The 19,355-nt window shown below is 42.5% G+C and overlaps 1 protein-coding gene across 2 annotated transcripts in view; it reads left to right on the forward strand.

Annotated features, from left to right (window-relative positions):
• Exoc6 (exocyst complex component 6) overlaps positions 1–19,355 on the forward strand; it is a 143,180-nt gene that overhangs the window by 55,333 nt on the left and 68,492 nt on the right. For both annotated transcript variants that reach the window (NM_019277.2, XM_039088459.2), the window contains 5 exon segments: positions 936–1,041; positions 3,417–3,526; positions 5,162–5,273; positions 6,197–6,331; positions 17,639–17,818. In NM_019277.2, coding sequence (NP_062150.2) covers positions 936–1,041; positions 3,417–3,526; positions 5,162–5,273; positions 6,197–6,331; positions 17,639–17,818 — 643 coding nt within the window.

Here is a 19,355-nt window from a genome sequence, read left to right on the forward strand (position 1 = left end):
CCCTCTTAGGCTTTATGACTCTTCTGGTCACATGGTTTCCTCCTGAAATCTCATTGCAGCATTCATAGCTTCTCAGTAAGACTTTCCATGAGAAGATCCCACTATCACTCTGATAGGTTCTTTACTCTCTGTGTAACCCACACCATCCTGAGTAAGGAGTTTTCCTTACAGGTCAGAGGTACTGCATGGGAGGTGTTAGTGAATGTCAGCAAATGGATGTGGTGTGGTGGCTGGTGCACCACTCTAACCCCAGGCCCAGGGGGACAGAGGCTGACGGAAAGTCAGTCGATGGGAAAGCAGTGACCTTGGACAGGACAGGTGGGTAGGGACAGCCCTGCAGAGCTGAGCAGGAGAAGTCATTTGTGTTTCACACACAAGTCAGAGAGCTGAGGTACTCATTTGTGATTGCACTGTTTGATCCTGTTGTCTCCAGGGAAGGTGAGGTGGTCACACAGTTATTTCAGACATGCTGGCATGATTCGATTTAAAACAGTCTGCATCCCTCCATTTTAAGGCCAGTGGCAGTCATATAGCCCTGTCTAACTGTAAGAGGTCTGCATAGGCAAACGCATGGTGACTAGGAAGTGACCTTTCCAGTTACAGTGCCTGAGACTGAGTAATAAGCACACTGTGTTGACGTCAATAACTTGAACTTCCTCAGATGTACTGTGTTGAGAGAGATCCTAGAAGGAAAGTAAAAACTGAGGTTCTTTCTGTAACACTAGAAATAGGACACAGGACTCGAGCAGTGAGGGATGAGACCTGTTTGATGCTGGATTTCAGGTTTCTGGATGAGTGGTTCCGATGTGACTTGCAGTTCCTAAAAGTACTGTAGGAGCTAGTTGGTTTTGTTTCTTAAGATCCTGTTCCACAGTAGTCTAATTCTACAGTTCTGGTGACACAATAATGCGATTCTGGTTTTTCTTGTTTAACAGGGACATTTTTGAAGAAGATAACTACAGCCCTATTCCTATTGGCAGTGAAGAAGAATATAAAATGGTCATCAGTAAATTCCCCTTCCAAGATCCGGACCTTGAAAAGGTACAAGCTAGCTTTTTACTTAAGGATTTAGAAAAAAATAAATTGGTATGTTTATTATCACACGAAAACCCATACTTTATAGAATTACTATATAAATTTAACATTGTAAGTTGAGAATGACTTTGTTGGGGGCAGCTTTTTAATGTCATTTGGAAAAAGTGATTGTGTTTTAACCTTTATAGATTATGTTTTTGTTACTACGACTGTTACTATTCAGATGAAGTAGGAGTTTTCTTGGGGATTTGAGGACAACTAGAAACTAGAAACAGTGTCCCAGTGGGAGGTGGGTCCCAGTGCAGTAATACTGTGTGCACTCCAGAGCGGGTGAATTAGATGCCGAGTAGACTGTAGTAATGAGAGGACTGCCTTAGTCAGGGTTTCTATTGCAGTGATAAAACTCCATGATCATAATTCACTTATACGTCTTCTTCAGAGTCCATCACTGAAGGAGGTCAGTGCAGGAAGGAGCTGTTGTAGATTTCATGGAGAAGAAAGAATATGCAGTTCAGAGTCAAAATGACACATGTAAGCCACATGAAAACACGTGAGTGCACATGTGCATGCATACATGGACAGGAACATGCACAGTCACACATACCCATTATCTCTGAGTAGGATCAGGACTCAAAGGAGAACACTATAGTTTGCAGCAGCAGTGGAAGGTGAGGGTTGACACCTGAGGTTGTCCTTTGACCTTCACATTTGCCCTGTAGAGTGCATTGTCCTCTTCTGCAAACATGCACATATGTCTCACATACATACAAACTCTAAAAAAGTATCATATTTTATATAACAATCCCTTTTTCACATTTTATTTTTCTCTTATTTTTCGTTGTTTTTCCAGCTCTTTGTGATTTATCAGGGCAAAGCTATACATAATAGCAATAATCAAAGAATGGCTGAGTATGAGAAGGGGAGCAGGTAGAGAAATTTAAGGAAAGCCAGGGCTGGGCAGGAGGGAGGCGAGAGCATCTCGGAATCAGGAGAAGCTGGACCAGGTCTTCAAAGAAGCCTGGTGCTGTGAAGAGTGGGAGCACCACCGACCTAACTGGGGCCTGGTGTGGTCTAGTGGGGTACTCAGACCCGGGGACGGTGCTGTAATATGATGATAGAAGTGTATATTAGGTCTCCTAAAGCAGAAGATGTGGGGTGCTTTGGGGTTAAAATTTTGGAGGAATTTTCCTATTTGGAGATTGAGAACTTTCTAGTGAATATTGGCCGATGAAATAGTTTAGAAGTAAATCATTGCTTCATAGTTTGTTGGTAAAGTGATCAGAAAATTTCTGTAAAATATATTCTGAAATTTGGGATAAACTGGATGTCATCTTACTTGGAGTTACACCTTTAATGAAACTTAAAGGAATCTTACCAGGGAAATGGCTCAGTAGGTAAAAGTGTTTACTGCACAGACATGAGGATCTGAATTCGGACCGCCTCCCTGCACACACACACAAGTCAAATGAAGCCGTGTGGGCATATTACCCCTGTGCTGTTGTGGTGCAGAGACAGGAGCATTGTGGGCTTCCAGCCTTGCTCCAGATTCAGTAAGAGAGCCTTTCTCAAGGGCTCTAGAGGGTTATGGCAGGACACTTGGGGCTCTCCTCTAGCCTCTGTGTGAACAGACATGGCCGCATACATACTCTGCATACACCACACGCTCGCACTCTACATCATACACACATATACATATATCAAAGCAGAATGACACAAAGCCCCCTGAGTCAGGAAACTGGCCTCTTCTTTTCCTGGCCACCCTGGCTCTTACAAATAGAAAGAAGCAGACAGGTTGCCTACATAGTTTGTGTATTAGCAGAACACAGAGAGTGTAGCCATGTGCAGCCTGTGCTTGACAGAGTCTCCACTGCGATCTAAGCAGACGATTAAATGGCTGTGGGTTTTCTGTTTGTTTGTTGAGGCAGGGTTTCTCTGTATAGCCCTGGCTATCCTGGAACTCGCTCTGTAGACCAAGCGGGAGTGCTGGGATTAAAGGTGTGCACCACCACCTCCTGTCAATGGCTGTGTTTTTAAAAAGATTCTGGATTTGTCTAAAATTAAACATAGGCTAGACTTGGCAGCACATGCCTGTAATCATAGCCCTTAGGAAGCAAAAATCAGGAGGACCACAGGTTTGAGACCAGGTAGGCTACCTAGTGAAATCCTATCTCAAAACTGCTACCTACCACCTAACTAAACGGATGAAAGTGAAAAAGTAAAACGTATAAAAATGATGTAGAAATAGAACCATAGAGTTCTCATACAGTTATTCACATTCACTTGTAAAATCATCTTACATTTTTTAACCTTTATAAGAGACTAGAATGTTGTTTTCTAAAAAGACAAATCTCAAATGCAGTATCAACTTTCTCTCTTTACAGCAATCCTTCCCAAAGAAGTTTCCCATGTCCCAGTCAGTGCCTCTTATTTATATTCAAGTTAAAGAATTTATTTATGCCAGTCTTAAATTCTCAGAGTCACTACACCGAAGGTAAGCTTACTCACATGAAATCTGCTTTTTAGGAGACATTGACACTTTATTTCTAGACCCTGACCCTTCAGTGGACTGTCGTGGACTGTCGTCTCACTGGAGTCGGGCTAACTATGTCTCGTCTTTAACTTCTGGTTAAATTAGTGTTGAGACTCGTATGCTCGTATGCTATATATGATTTGGTTCTTTTTTTTTTTTTTTTCGGAGCTGGGGACCAAACCCAGGGCCTTGCGCTTCCTAGGCAAGCGCTCTAACCACTGAGCTAAATCCCTAACCCCGCTATATATGATTTGATAGGAAGGGTCTTCGCCCCAGCGTCTAGATTTAACAGTAATAAATATTTCGCCATATATTCTTTCCCTATTTATTATTGTTAGTGGTATTTTATCCCGTGGCTAAGGATGTTTTGCCTACACGTATGTCTTTGCATTATGTGTGTGCCTGGTGCCTATGAAGTCCAGAAGAGGACACTGGGTCCCGTGGAGCTAGAGTTAATGCAGCTGTGAGCCACCATGTGGGTGCTGGGAATTGAACTTGAGTCCCCTGGAAGAGCAAACATTGATCTTGACCACTGACCCATCGCCTTGGCACCTTTGTCCATTATGTTTTATTAAGACATTCGAAAGAAAATTTCAGAAGTCATGACCTTTAACCTTAACTGTGCAGCACTCACTCCACACTGTGCTCCACACGGTGCTACCAGTTACTTAAAACCACAGCGCTAAGTCTGAAACATTAATGGCTTTAATATTGTGTGCCTTGGTAATTTGAATGTTTTTACAAATACTTATGTCTAAGCTAAATGTTGGTTCTTTTTTTTTTTTTTTTTTGAGCTGGGGACCGAACCCAGGGCTTTGCGCTTCCTAGGTAAGCGCTCTACCACTGAGCTAAATCCCCAGCCCCTAAATGTTGGTTCTTAAAATACAGAAATTCACATTCAATTAACATACTGTTAAATTTGGAGAAAGTATAGAAATTTAACGTTTCGGAATGACCTTTATATGAAGGCTGTTAACATTTTACCGTTGTTTAAGGCAGGAGTTCTAATGGGGTAATTTTGGTTTTCTTTGCTGCCCACTGTCCCCTACAATTGGCAGTGCCTAGAGACTTGGTTATCCCAGCTGTGGGTAGGAGTTCTCCCTGGAATGAGCAGGTAAGGACCAGAGGTGCTGCAGAATGTAGCGCACAGCACATGCTCTGGCATTCATGTGGCATCATATGCCCAGGCAAGCACTTCACCCTGAGTGCACCCCTAGGCTGTCGCCTTATTTTAAAAGTGACTTTTAGCTATGACTGTGTATAAAGTACTTCACAAAGTGACTATTCCACAATGGAATTATAATAGTGCTTTGTATAATGAACCTCATTTTTTTTTGTCTCAATTGACTTGATAATTTAAATTGTCATAAGTGAACATTCTGTTTTATGGGAAATGATCCCCCTTAAAATGAAATTGAAGTTTGTAGCTTAATGAGTTACTGTCATTCATAAAGAATAAACCAGAGGGACACATGATTTATATATGATGTAAAAGATAGGACAGAAAATTACTTTAGTGAGATACATTACATTATAGAGAGTGTATGACTGATTTCACTCTTAGAAAGCTTTATCCATGTGGATGTTTGTTTTTAGCTCTACAGAAATAGACGATATGCTTAGGAAGTCAACAAATCTGCTGCTGACCAGGATTCTGAGTAGCTGCTTACTGAACCTCATTAGAAAACCTCACATAGGTTTGACAGAGGTAAGAAGAAATAATGACCCGATGTTTTGCTGTGAAAGAATTGGGGCTGGAGAGATGGCTCAGAGGTGGCACACACGGCTTTTGCAGGAGGCCTGGGTTAGACTTCAGCACACACACAGCAGCTCAGAACCATCTGTAGCCAGTTTCAGGGTATCTGATAACTCCTTCTGGCTTCTGTGGGCCCCAGGCACACTACATATGTCATGCACAGGCACACATGCAGAGAAAACACCCATACACATAAAATAACAAAAAATTATAAATTGCTGTAAAATATTCTGTAGAGTAGCTTTGCACTTACAGTTTATTAAGGTAAAAAGACTTTCAAAAAGTAAAAGCATCAATCCAAGAACTGAGAGAGAGGAGCTAGGGGGATGGCTGGATGGTTAAGAGCACTGCTGTCCTTGCAGAAGACCCGGTTCACTTCCAGGCACTGAAATGGCAGCTAACCATATCCGTAGCTCCAGATCCAGGTGATGTGACCCCCTTTTCTGGCCTAATGTGCACGGTGTACAAGCCTACATGCAAATAAGACACATATATTTTTAAAAAATCAAGAAACGTGAGGGAAAAGCTTCCCTGGGGCATAGTAGACAGCTGGAGGTTTGAAGGGCGTAGACCTCAGACTTCACAGACAGTTGGGATCCTCAATTTGTACTTGTTACGTGTATGAGACCCACAGTTGCCATGGAAGGTCATTTCAAAATAATTGGCTGTGGACTCATAAAATGTAAATATTTTTAAGACAACATAAATGCCCGCAAGCAGTATTTAGGGCAGAGTTTTGAAATCAGTTGTATCTCGTCTTGCTGGAATTATGCAGAAGTAACAGAGGCAGGCTGGAAGTAATGACGGAGTTTTTTAGAATCAGGCGGTCCTGTACCGGTGTGACCTGTATTTACTGTGGCTTCCATGTCTCGTAGCTGGTGCAAATTATCATAAACACAACACACCTGGAGCAGGCTTGCAAATACCTGGAGGACTTTATAACTAACATTACAAATATTTCTCAAGAAACCGTTCACACCACAAGACTTTATGGACTTTCTACTTTTAAGGTACGTAAGATCTAACCAAAACTTGTCATTCAATTATTATAGAAAACCTTTAAGAAATTGAAGATAAATTTTTATTATATTCTAAACATCGAGCATTAGAGATAATCATTGCCTATGATGACATCAGTTGTGAGTTCCTCCTGGCAGTTTAAGGATCTTGTTTAAAGTCTTGGTCTTATGTAATATAGTTTGTTCATGGTTTGACAACAAATGGCAGTGCTGTATTAGACTAACCGGATTTTCATTAGTGTTTCATTCATTTGATAATGGTACATGAGGATTTGGAAATTTAAAATGAAGTATGAGGTTTGCTTTGTGGTTCTGATCTGAAGAAAAATAAATGCGAGTTTTCCCTTTGTCTGGATGAAAGAGTTCTGTTTGAAGCCGGGGGTATGCTGAGTTTCGTCAGTTAAGGGTGTCTTGAGAGGAATACAAGATTAAGTAATTTCACATGGTTTTTATGACCCATTTTCTTACTCTATTAATCTTGAGCTGTAAATGAGACATTGGCTGTGGTACTTGCTTTCTGTGGCTGTGATAGGTCCCTGAGAACCAGTTAAAGCAGTAAAGGCTTATTTGGGGCTTATAGTTTGAATCCAAGGTTCCTTGGCTTCATTGTTTGGGCTTAAGATGAGGCCAGGCGTCATGGTGGTACCCACATGGTGGTGTAGAGTGGCTCACCCCGTGGCAGCTCAAATGCAGTTCTGTGCTCCCAGGCTTCCTCCTCCTTCCTCTTTTGTCCCTCTGAGTCCCAGGATGTTGAGGGTTCCACCCCATCTACACTCCGGGCAGTTCTTCCCCTGCTCTTCCATTGGCTGTTCCATGCCAGATGACATCATCAAGCATGAGCCCCTGAGCTCAGATCCCAGCACCCACAAGAAGCTGGAGATAGCAGTGTGTGTCTAATCCCGGCACTACTTCAGCGAGACAGACAACTCCTCAGAAGCGCTTGGGCCAGCCGGGCTGTCCTCTGAGACAAGGGACTGCTTTGTTGCTGGGAGCATCAGGCTCTGTGTCCCATGTCAGTGGAGGAACTCTGGGATTGCAGATGCATGCCGTGGCACCCACTCTGGGGACTGGAACTCAGGCCCTCCCTTGGCCTGGGACCAAATAGAGGCATCTTCCTAGCCTTTAAAATACACCATTTTGCTGGGTGTGGTGGCGCACACTTTTGGTCCCAGTAGTTGGGAGGCAGAGACAGAGGCAGGCAGATCTCTGAGTTCAAGGCCAGCCTGGTGTGCAGATGGAGTTCCTTTCAGGACAACCAGGACTACACAGAGAGACTGTGTCTTGAAAAAACAAAAAATTTAACTTATGGGACACAATGAAAGCTGTGCTAAGAGGAAAACTCATAGCGCTGAGTGCCTGCAGAAAGAAACAGGAAAGAGCATATGTCAGCAGCTTGACAGCACACCTAAAAGCTCTAGAACAAAAAGAAGCAAATACACCCAGGAGGAGTAGATGGCAGGAAATAATCAAACTCAGAGCTGAAGTCAACCAAGTAGAAACAAAAAGGACCATAGAAAGAATCAACAGAACCAAAAGTTGGTTCTTTGAGAAAATCGACAAGATAGATAAACCCTTAGCCAGACTAACGAGAGGACACAGAGAGTGTATCCAAATTAACAAAATCAGAAATGAAAAGGGAGACATAACTACAGATTCAGAGGAAATTCCAAAAATCATCAGATCTTACTATAAAAACCTATATTCAACAAAACTTGAAAATCTACAGGAAATGGACAATTTCCTAGACAGATACCAGGTACCGAAGTTAAATCAGGAACAGATAAACCAGTTAAACAATCCCATAACTCCTAAGGAAATAGAAGCAGTCATTAAAGGTCTCCCAACCAAAAAGAGCCCAGGTCCAGACGGGTTTAGTGCAGAATTCTATCAGACCTTCATAGAAGACCTCATACCAATATTATCCAAACTATTCCACAAATTTGAAACAGATGGAGCCCTACCGAATTCCTTCTATGAAGCCACAATTACTCTTATACCTAAACCACACAAAGACCCAACAAAGAAAGAGAACTTCAGACCAATTTCCCTTATGAATATCGACGCAAAAATACTCAATAAAATTCTGGCAAACCGAATCCAAGAGCACATCAAAACAATCATCCACCATGATCAAGTAGGCTTCATCCCAGGCATGCAGGGATGGTTTAATATACGGAAAACCATCAACGTGATCCATTATATAAACAAACTGAAAGAACAAAACCACACGATCATTTCATTAGATGCTGAGAAAGCATTTGACAAAATTCAACATCCCTTCATGATAAAAGTCCTGGAAAGAATAGGAATTCAAGGCCCACACCTAAACATAGTAAAAGCCATATACAGCAAACCAGTTGCTAACATTAAACTAAATGGAGAGAAACTTGAAGCAATCCCACTAAAATCAGGGACTAGACAAGGCTGCCCACTCTCTCCTGACTTATTCAATATAGTTCTTGAAGTTCTAGCCAGAGCAATCAGACAACAAAAGGAGGTCAAGGGGATACAGATCGGAAAAGAAGTCAAAATATCACTATTTGCAGATGATATGATAGTATATTTAAGTGATCCCAAAAGTTCCACCAGAGAACTACTAAAGCTGATAAACAACTTCAGCAAAGTGGCTGGGTATAAAATTAACTCAAATAAATCAGTAGCCTTCCTCTACACAAAAGAGAAACAAGCCGAGAAAGAAATTATGGAAATGACACCCTTCATAATAGACCCAAATAATATAAAGTACCTCGGTGTGACTTTAACCAAGCAAGTAAAAGATCTGTACAATAAGAACTTCAAGCCTCTGAAGAAAGAAATTGAAGAAGTCCTCAGAAGATGGAAAGATCTCCCATGCTCATGGATTGGCAGGATTAATATAGTAAAAATGGCCATTTTACCAAAAGCAATCTACAGATTCAATGCAATCCCCATCAAAATACCAATCCAATTCTTCAGAGAGTTAGACAGAACAATTTGCAAATTCATCTGGAATAACAAAAAACCCAGGATAGCTAAAACTATCCTCAACAATCAAAGGACTTCAGGGGGAATCAATATCCCTGAACTCAAGCAGTATTACAGAGCAATAGTGATAAAAACTGCATGGTATTGGTACAGAGACAGACAGATAGACCAATGGAACAGAATTGAAGACCCAGAAATGAACCCACACACCTATGGTCACTTGATTTTTGACAAAGGAGCCAAAACCATCAAATGGAAAAAAGATAGCATTTTCAGCAAATGGTGCTGGTTCAACTGGAGGTCAGCATGTAGAAGAATGCAGATCGATCCATGCTTATCACCCTGTACAAAGCTTAAGTCCAAGTGGATCAAGGACCTCCACATCAAACCAGATACACTCAAACTAATAGAAGAAAAACTAGGGAAGCATCTGGAACACATGGGCACTGGAAAAAATTTCCTGAACAAAACACCAATGGCTTATGCTCTAAGATCAAGAATCGACAAATGGGATCTCATAAAACTGCAAAGCTTCTGTAAGGCAAAGGACACTGTGGTTAGGACAAAACGGCAACCAACAGATTGGGAAAAGATCTTTACCAATCCTACAACAGATAGAGGTCTTATATCCAAAATATACAAAGAACTCAAGAAGTTAGACCGCAGGGAGACAAATAACCCTATTAGAAAATGGGGTTCAGAGCTAAACAAAGAATTCACAGCTGAGGAATGCTGAATGGCTGAGCAACACCTAAAGAAATGTTCAACATCTTTAGTCATAAGGGAAATGCAAATCAAAACAACCCTGAGATTTCACCTCACACCAGTGAGAATGGCTAAGATCAAAAACTCAGGTGACAGCAGATGCTGGCAAGGATCTGTAGAAAGAGGAACACTCCTCCATTGTTGGTGGGATTGCAGACTGGTACAACCATTCTGGAAATCAGTCTGGAGGTTCCTCAGAAAATTGAACATTGAACTGCCTGAGGAGCCAGCTATACCTCTCTTGGGCATATACCCAAAAGATGCCCCAACATATAAAAAAGACACGTGCTCCACTATGTTCATCGAAGCCTTATTTATAATAGCCAGAAGCTGGAAAGAACCCAGATGCCCTTCAACAGAGGAATGGATACAGAAAATGTGGTACATCTACACAATGGAATATTACTCAGCTATCAAAAACAATGACTTTATGAAATTCATAGGCAAATGGTCGGAACTGGAAAATATCATCCTGAGTGAGGTAACCCAATCACAGAAAAACACACATGGTATGCACTCATTGATAAGTGGTTATTAGCCCAAATGCTTGAATTACCCTAGATGCCTAGAACAAATGAAACTCAAGACGGATGATCAAAATGCGAATGCTTCACTCCTTCTTTAAAAGGGGAACAAGAATACCCTTGGCAGGGAAGAGAGAGGCAAAGATTAAAACAGAGACTGAAGGAACACCCATTCAGAGCCTGCCCCACATGTGGCCCACACATATACAGCCATCCAATTAGACAAGATAGATGAAGCAAAGAAGTGCAGGCCGACAGGAGCCGGATGTAGATCTCTCCCGAGAGACACAGCCAGAATACAGCAAACACAGAGGCGTATGCCAGCAGCAAACCACTGAATAGAGAATAGGACCCCCGTTGAAGGAATCAGAGAAAGAACTGGAAGAGCTTGAAGGGGCTCGAGACCCCATATGTACAACAATGCCAAGCAACCAGAGCTTCCAGGGACTAAGCCACTACCTAAAGACTATACATGGACTGACCCTGGACTCTGACTTCATAGGTAGCAATGAATATCCTAGTAAGAGCACCAGTGGAAGGAGAAGCCCTGGGTCCTGCTAAGACTGAGCCGCCAGTGAACTAGATTGTTGGGGGGAGGGCGGCAAGGGGGGGAGGATGGGGAGGGGAACATCCTTAAAGAAGGGGAGGGGGGAGGGGGATGTTTGCCCGGAAACCGGGAAAGGGAATAACACTCGAAATGTATATAAGAAATACTCAAGTTAATAAAAAAAAAAATCAAAAAAAAACCCAAAAAATTTAAAAATTTAAAAAAATTAAAAATAAAATGCAAGATTTTTCAGATGATTTACTGCATTGTTCAAAATGTTTTAGGTATTTGAGATTGGTCACTTTTTAATGATAAAGTTATACTAAACATAAGGAAAGGAGCAGTCTAATTTTTGTCTCCTTGACTGAACAGTAAAATGCATGCCTTTTAAGTTGGCTCCTCTCTGTGCCCATCCCATTGTCACATTCCTACTCTCACGACTGACATCGGAATCTATTGTTGTTTTCATCTATTTTCCCTCTGTTTTTAGCATCAGTTGACTAATTAATCAATTGACTAATTAATCAAGGCCCACTTCTAAAAAAGCAACAGAAAAATTACAGCGGTGGGAAACGTTTGTGCTCATTGTGACGGAAATGTCCAAGGATTGAGCAGATTTCAGCTGAGGTTGACATTGGCTGCCCGTGGGTGGGTGAGTGGGTGGGCAGTCGTCAAGGACCCAAGGTCTCTTCCTCTGTTAGCTGTGATCTGCACAAGTGTGGCTTCATCTCCAAACTCTACGTGGTGACCAAGTGTCCCTTCTAGGACCTCCCCTGCTAGTAGAGTGGCCCCCTAGCCGCAGCTCCAAACCCACACCCTGGCTGTCCCGAGGCTCTGCCGGTCACATGAGAATTACTAGTCAGCTAACCTCATCAGGATCCATCCTTGGAGCGAGCTCCAGGTCAGCCCTTCCCAACCGGTAGCTGTGGTTGGAGCCGGGATGATTTTAAAATCATACTTGGGGGCTTTTTAAAGAAGAACCAATAGAGAGTCCCAGCTCTTGACTAACAGTGTTTAGCTGGTACTGCTTAGTTTTCATTCAGAACATGTGTGCTTACAGTCCTGGAGTGCAGGAACTTGCGTGTGTTAGGCTGTTCCTCAGGGGGCTCTGCTTCACACCTTTGATTGCAAGGCACTGATAACGGTAGGAGAACACTTTCATACATTGAAAGATCAGCACATTATGCTAGATGTGTTTCTGCCCCTAGAGGGCACTGTTTCTTTAACAAGCAAAGGAGGAACTGTAAGCTGAATCTTTACATTCTATGAAGAGTATATAATGGTGTCATTTCATGCTGGGTCAGGGGCACATGTACTTCCCAGTGGTTTTGCTTGTCTGGATTATAAAATGCTGAGACCCTTGGTGCTTGGAGACGTCTGTCCGTTCAAATGTTGTCCTGTTCTTCTCTCCTCAGCAGTCAGGAGTTTTACTCAGAGCTCTTGGCTGGCTATTACACTCTGCGGAAGGCGTTAACAAACACCTTAAAATCTGTTTCCCCCTTCTTTTAAAAGAAGTTGTGAGAAAAGTTTGTTTCAGCGTAGACAGTGTAGGAGAAGCAGAGCTTCTCGACATCACCAGAGTTCTTGGCAGCAGCAGAGACAAAAGCAGTGAGTTTCTAACACTTTGCTTCGTTTTTGCTTAGTTCTTTCCCCAAACCAAAATGAAACAAGCAACCAGTGCAATCTTGACACCTTTTCTCTGAACACTAAGTCCAGAAAGCACGCGATGTTTTTATTTGAGACGAGGTCTGACTGTGTAGCCCTGGCAAGTCGCATCAGTGCCCCAGTGCCGGGATCAAAGGTATGCGTCACTGTGCTCAGTCCAGAAACCACACTTAATTCCGTCATTTGAATAAAATGCAAGTGATTTTATTGTCATATGTTTTTCACCTTCAGATTAAAACTTACTCTTTTTCTTCATAACCTCGGTATTTGGTTCTTTAATTTTTAGTTAATATTTTAATCATCCCATATTTAAAAATTTTCAAGATAATGTAAACTAATAACTTTTGTTTTATTGTTATAAAATTACAAGTTTTTTTAAAAAAAGAAACAGCATTCTTTTTAAAGCTAGATTTAAAGTAGACTCTTAAAAGAATGGCATTTTAAAAAAGATTTATTTATTTATTTATATGAGCACACTGTAGCTGTCTTCAGACACACCAGAAGAGGGCATCGGATCCCATTACAGATGGTTGGGAGCCACCATGTCTCTCATTGCTGGGATTTGAACTCAGGACCTCTGGAAGAGCAGTCACTGCTCTTAACCACTGAGCCATCTCTCCAGCCCCAGAATAGCATTTTTTTTTAAATAATAATTTTAGTTTTGAGGAGCCTCTTAGAACTGGATTTTACGGTTTTTTTTTCCCCCAATGTGGAAAGGTTCAATGAGAGAAGAAGAGTAGACGAGGGGAAACATAAAGGCCAGCCATGAGCACATGGAGGGAAGGGGGGAGGGGATGGGGAGAGAAGCAACAGAGGGGAAGAGGGCGTGAGAGCAGAGAAGAGAAGAGCAGATTTTAAGTTTTTGTAGATGAAGTTACTGCCCAGTGGCCGATCACTGATCACTGGTCTCTTCCAGTCAGGGGTAAGAGGAGAACATTGCTGCATAGCTTCCTTTCTCGTCTTGCCTGCATTAAGGGCAGCCAAAGAAAGCAAGGGCCTTGTGGGTAGGAGTTGAGTGTGCGTAGAGGGTGGGGTAGAAGACAGGAATAAAGTCTGAGGCCTTTGGGGGTGGGGAGTGGCAGGCTAGTGAGGTCCTGAGCGCTAAGCTCCAGGCCCTGCTCTGGCAGTGCCTCGCCTTATGGTTCTGGATTACTCTGTAAAGCATTCATCTGCTGATCCAGTCTGAAGGCATGGCAGAAGGGTCTGACTGTGAATACCAGGGCAAAATGCTCTGAGAAATTGACTTCCAGGTGGAATCGTTAAGGTGTAGTTCTGTGCTGTGGTGTAATTCTGTGAGTCACAAGCATAGGGCAGCCTATCTCTCCCTGGTGGAGCAAGGGAGGTTAAAGAGGGTGTGTGTGTGTTACTGTTATGGCTAATACATACTAAACAGGACTCCTCTGTCCAATCACTAATGCTCCGTTCCAGAATGTTATTTTGTAATTGTTCAATGTAAGTGATGTCAGTAAGTTAAGTTGTATAATTTGGAACACTTGATATTGTCTTTTATTAATTATCTTACACAGCATCACTACCCATTGAGTGATCTTGCTGTTCTTCAGGGATGGCACCTTTTTAAGTGACCATCAATTTCTCTGCCATTCTCTCTTGGAGCAGTGGAGGAACCATGGCATCTCTGGGCCTTGGCAGAATTGTGTTTGCTTACAGTAAGAGTCAAGAACACAGTGGCGAACCATAGAGTAAGACTTCTGTCAGGGCAGAAAAGCAGGAACCTCTACCCTCATCTCAGGCATGATGGCCGAGGGTCTTGTGCTGCTGTTACCAGCAGCGTGTGGGTGCAAGCCCCTGACCACAGGAGGGAGGGCTTGAGTTTGAGCCAGACTGGAGCACTTGGGCCCCTGAAAAGCAAGTGAGCACGGGTGTGGGGAGCCTGGTTCCACCATGCAGGCTTGTGGAGAGCTCCCCCATCTCAGATGCCAGGGACATGAGTGAAAGACTCCAGATGATGCTGACCTCCAGACGCGGGATCTTCTTCCATCCTTCAGGTCATCCCAGCGGAGCTCGACATTCTAGAGCAAGGTCATCCCTCTGTCCTTTGACCAAGGACACTGGGAACTTAGTAATATGCTCATGTTAAGCCACTAAGTTCCAAGGTACTGTGTTTCTCTGTAGTGCTTCACTGGGACAGCAGGTGACATCTCAGTGCTTCTTTTTATCACCGGGAGCCCTAGGTCTGTGAAGCTTTATCACCAGGAGCTCGAGGTCTGTGAAGCTTGGTTCTGGCCTACAGGGGTCTCTTAACTGTCTATGTCGTCTGTACTAATTTGTTTATATTTACTCTTTCTGTGGGTCTTTTCTTTTTAAAATTATTTTACTTATTTACATTCCAGCTATTGCCCCCTCCCAGTTCCTCCTCCTACAGTTCCTCATCCCATTCCTCCTCTCCCTGGCCTCTGAGAGGGTGCTCCTCCTCCCCCACCCTCCCCTGGGCATCCCCCTTCCCTGAGGCCTCAAGTGTCTCCAGGAGACTTCCACTGAGGCCAGACCAGGCAGTCCTCTGCTATATATGTGCCAGGGGACCAGCTGGCGTGTGCTGCCTAGTTGGTGGCTCAGTCTCTGGGAGCTCCCTGGGGTCCTGGTTAGTTGAGACTGATGGTCTTCCTATGGGGTCACCCTTCTCCTCAGCTCCTTCAATCCTTTCCCTCATTCAACCACAGGGGTCCCCGACTTCAGTCCAGTGGTTGGGTTTAAGTATCTGCTTCTGTCTCAGTCAGCTGCTGGTAGGGCTTCTCAGAGGACAGTCATGCGAGGCTCCTGTGTGTAAGCACACAATAGCATCAGTAACAGTGTCAGGCCTTGGTGCATGCCTCCCCCGCCACCCCCCATGAGCTGGATCAAGCTGGCCCTGTCACTGGGCAGCCTTTTCTTCAGTCTCTTCTCCATTTTCGTCTCTGCAGTTCTTTTAGACAGGAACAATTCTGGGTCAGAAATTTTTGACTGTGGGTTGGTAACCATATCCCTCCTTTTGGGGCCCTGTATCTACTGGAGGTGGACTCTTCAAGTTCCCTCTCCCCACCGTTGGGCTTTGGCTAAGGTCGGCCCCACTGAGTCCTGGGAGTCTCTTAGGTGCATGGGGCTGTTAGTGAAAAAGATCGACGGAAACTTTCTTCCCTAATGAAGCTTATGTTTTGTTTGTTGTTTGATTTTTTGGTCTTTAAGTTCATCTCTGTATTTTTAGGACATGGTATGTGGCCAGGCGTGGTTGGGTGGGGGCTCTGCAGGTTTGTGCAGGCCTAGGTGCTGTACAGTGTTCATCATTGATTTCTTTCTTCTGCTCCTGAGCCTTTCTAACGAGTCTTTCCCACCTCTGGATACATTTAGTAATTTGACTATTTATAGTTTCTACTTACTTAAATGTTTTCCTCGTTTTTTTGAACACAGTTTTAAGACTTCCTTTTGTTCTTTGAACACATTTTGAATAATTTATGTGAAGTTCTGTCTAGTAAGCCTAGTAACTGGGCTTCTTCAAGGATTCTTCTGAAGATCGCCTTTTCTTCCTGGGGGGGCATCTTTTTCTATCTATTGCATGTTTTTGTTGATAAGGAGACATTTAGAATGATGTAATGTGGCAGCATTGGACATCAGTATCTCACTCATCCTGGGTTTGTTGTTCTTCCCATTGCTACTTTATTGCCTTCAGATTTTTCTAGACTGCATTTGGAAGTCTGTTTTCTTTGTGTGGACATTGAAGTCCACTTGTTTAGTTTGATGGTCAGCTAATGATTAGACACAGATTTCCCTGAAAGCCTAGAATCATTAAACCCCTGTCTTTTGCAAGAGATTCTGTGTGATTGCTGGGGCATGCCTTAAATATGGAGACAAAAGTTAACAATTCTGCTTTAGCTCTCATTTCCTGCTTTAAGGTTAGTCATAAATAAGAGCTTAGACCCTCTCGGGCCTTTTCTGAAGGTGCACACTGGCCTAGATACACATATGGCCTTCCAGTTTCCCAGAAATACGTCAGAGGTTTTTCTGGTGTGCTGTGTTTGATTGCTTCTGTTTTGTTTTGTTTTGTTTTGTTTTGTTTTGTTTTGTTTTGTTTTGTTCAGACAGGATCTCATTATGCATCCTTGGATCTTACTATATGGACCAGGCTGGCAGAACTCACAGAGATCTGCCTCCTAAGTGCTGGGATTAAAACCCACCAAACCCAGCAAAGTTAGAGTTTTAAAAAGATGCCTCTGGGCATGTTGTTTTCCAGGATTTACCATTTCATTTGTGGTTAACCATTTAAGGGTCAGAACTGTAATCAACCACTGCAGGCATCCTCTCCATTTAAGAAAAATTGTCCAACCATTTTCACTACACTTGGAGAGAGGCCTCAGTGAGGTCAAATAAAGAGATCTCTGTAAATGTGGCTGGAGTTAATCTGCATACATTTACATCGTATTGTGTATTATCGATAATATAGAGATGACAAAGCATACAGGAGAATGTATATACGCTATAAGCAAATGCTATACCCTTATTTAAGGGACCCGGATTTAGTATGTGTAATGGGAGGAAGATTCTGGAGCCCGAACAAACCATCCTTACTTAAGTTGCTTTAGTCAGGGCATTTTATCAGAGCAGCAGGAAGGGAAACTGAGACAAGCCTCTTAAAGGCCAAAGGCCGTTAGTAAGATGGGAAGGGAAAGCAGTCGGGACAGCCGGTCAGGTCAGCTTTGCAGTGCATGAAATCGACACGTTTTCCGAATTTTGAATAAATGATTATAATGTTAAACCAATGAAAAACTTCTAGTAAATTTTAAAAGCTTAAGGACACTTGCTTCTGTAATTTTTTCTTACCGGTGGTGTTTTACTCTCTCTCAGGATGCACGACATGCAGCGGAAGGAGAAATATATACCAAACTCAATCAGAAGATTGATGAGTTTGTCCAGCTGGCCGACTACGACTGGACCATGGCTGAGTCGGATGGGAGAGCAAGTGGTTATTTAATGGATCTTATTAATTTTTTGAGAAGCATCTTTCAAGTATTTACCCACTTGCCTGTAAGTATAAAAAAATTCAAAAATTGTAAGTTTACTTTCTTTTTTTTTTTTTTTTTTTTTGGTTCTTTTTTTTGGAGCTGGGGACCGAACCCAGGGCCTTGCGCTTCCTAGGCAAGCGCTCTACCACTGAGCTAAATCCCCAACCCCGTAAGTTTACTTTCTAAAATACATTTTAGAATTTAATTTTTGGGTGCTTCCTTTTTTAAAACAGTCTTAATTTTCATATTTCTACTTATTATCAATGATTATAAATCATTGTAAATCATTCGATAAAGAACTAGTTGAAGTTGGTTGAGGTTTTAATTCATTGTATTTTTTGACTAAGATAACTAAAATTTTCTATTAAAAGCAGAACGGACCCCTGAGATTAACAGTGTAGATTTAAGTAGAAATAAACTTTAAAAGGAGCTTGTATGAAAATCAATATAATCTTTTCTAGTTTACAAAAATTCAAGATTCACTCATTCATTCATTTTGGGCTTTTTGAGACAAGGTTTCTGTGTAACCTGTATTTCCTGGAACTCTCTCTAGACCAGGATCTCAGAGACTCAGACTCAAACTCAGAGATCAACCGGCCTCTGCCTCCTGAGTGCTGGAATTAAAGGTGTGCACCACCACCACCTGGTTTTTGATACTTTTTTAGACAAGAGGTTAAAAAGCAAAACAGGAACCCTGCTCCATTCTGGCCCATACTTAGAGCATCGACATTCTACTGATGGAACGCACATGCTGTAGTAAGGACATCTGTGAGAATTGACTGGAACACTGACCTTGACTGCACAGGCCAATGAATGGGGGAATTCTCTTATTAAGAGTATTGAGATTAATATTTTTAAAATAGTTTTTATGAAAAAGGCTGAAATGTATCAACCCTTTAACTCCTGAATCCTATTTTGCTTTCTGCTGCTGTGATAAACAGTACAGCCAGAGCAGCTGGGGCAGCCTACAGCCCTCATGGCTTTGGGTCCCCATATCCAGAAAGCCATGGTTGGAACAGCAGGCTGTTACCTACTTTTCTTTCCCTAGCCTTTGGGCTCCCCCCTTTTTTTCAGCTCCTCTGCCTCCCCTTTCATGATTCCTGATGATTCTCTTTCTGTCTTTGAATAAGTGTGCCCCTCGCATATATATATGGATGGATATATATATATATGTTGCATGGCTCAGGGTTCTCCTTGGCACAAGCAGGAATGAAGCTAGTTATGGGGTTATGGACTCATCTTTTTAGGGCTGATTTCTTTTTTAAATATTATTTTAGGCGAGTGTGTGTGTTTATGTGTATATGTGTGCATGTGTGTGTGAGTGTGTGTGTGTATGTGTGTGCATGTGTGTACGTGTGTGTGAATGAGTGTACGTGTGTGTATGTGTATATGTGTGTGTGTGAGTGAGTGTACGTGTGTGTATGTGTGTGTGAGTGTGTGTGTATGTGTGTGTATGTGTGTGTGTGCATGTGTGTATGTGTGTGTGAGTGAGTGTGTGTGTGAGTGAGTGTGTGTGTGCGTGTGTGTATGTGTGTGTGAGTGAGTGTGTGTGTGTGTGC

This window comes from Rattus norvegicus, chromosome 1, assembly GCF_036323735.1.
Source record: "Rattus norvegicus strain BN/NHsdMcwi chromosome 1, GRCr8, whole genome shotgun sequence".
Lineage (NCBI taxonomy): Eukaryota > Metazoa > Chordata > Mammalia > Rodentia > Muridae > Rattus > Rattus norvegicus.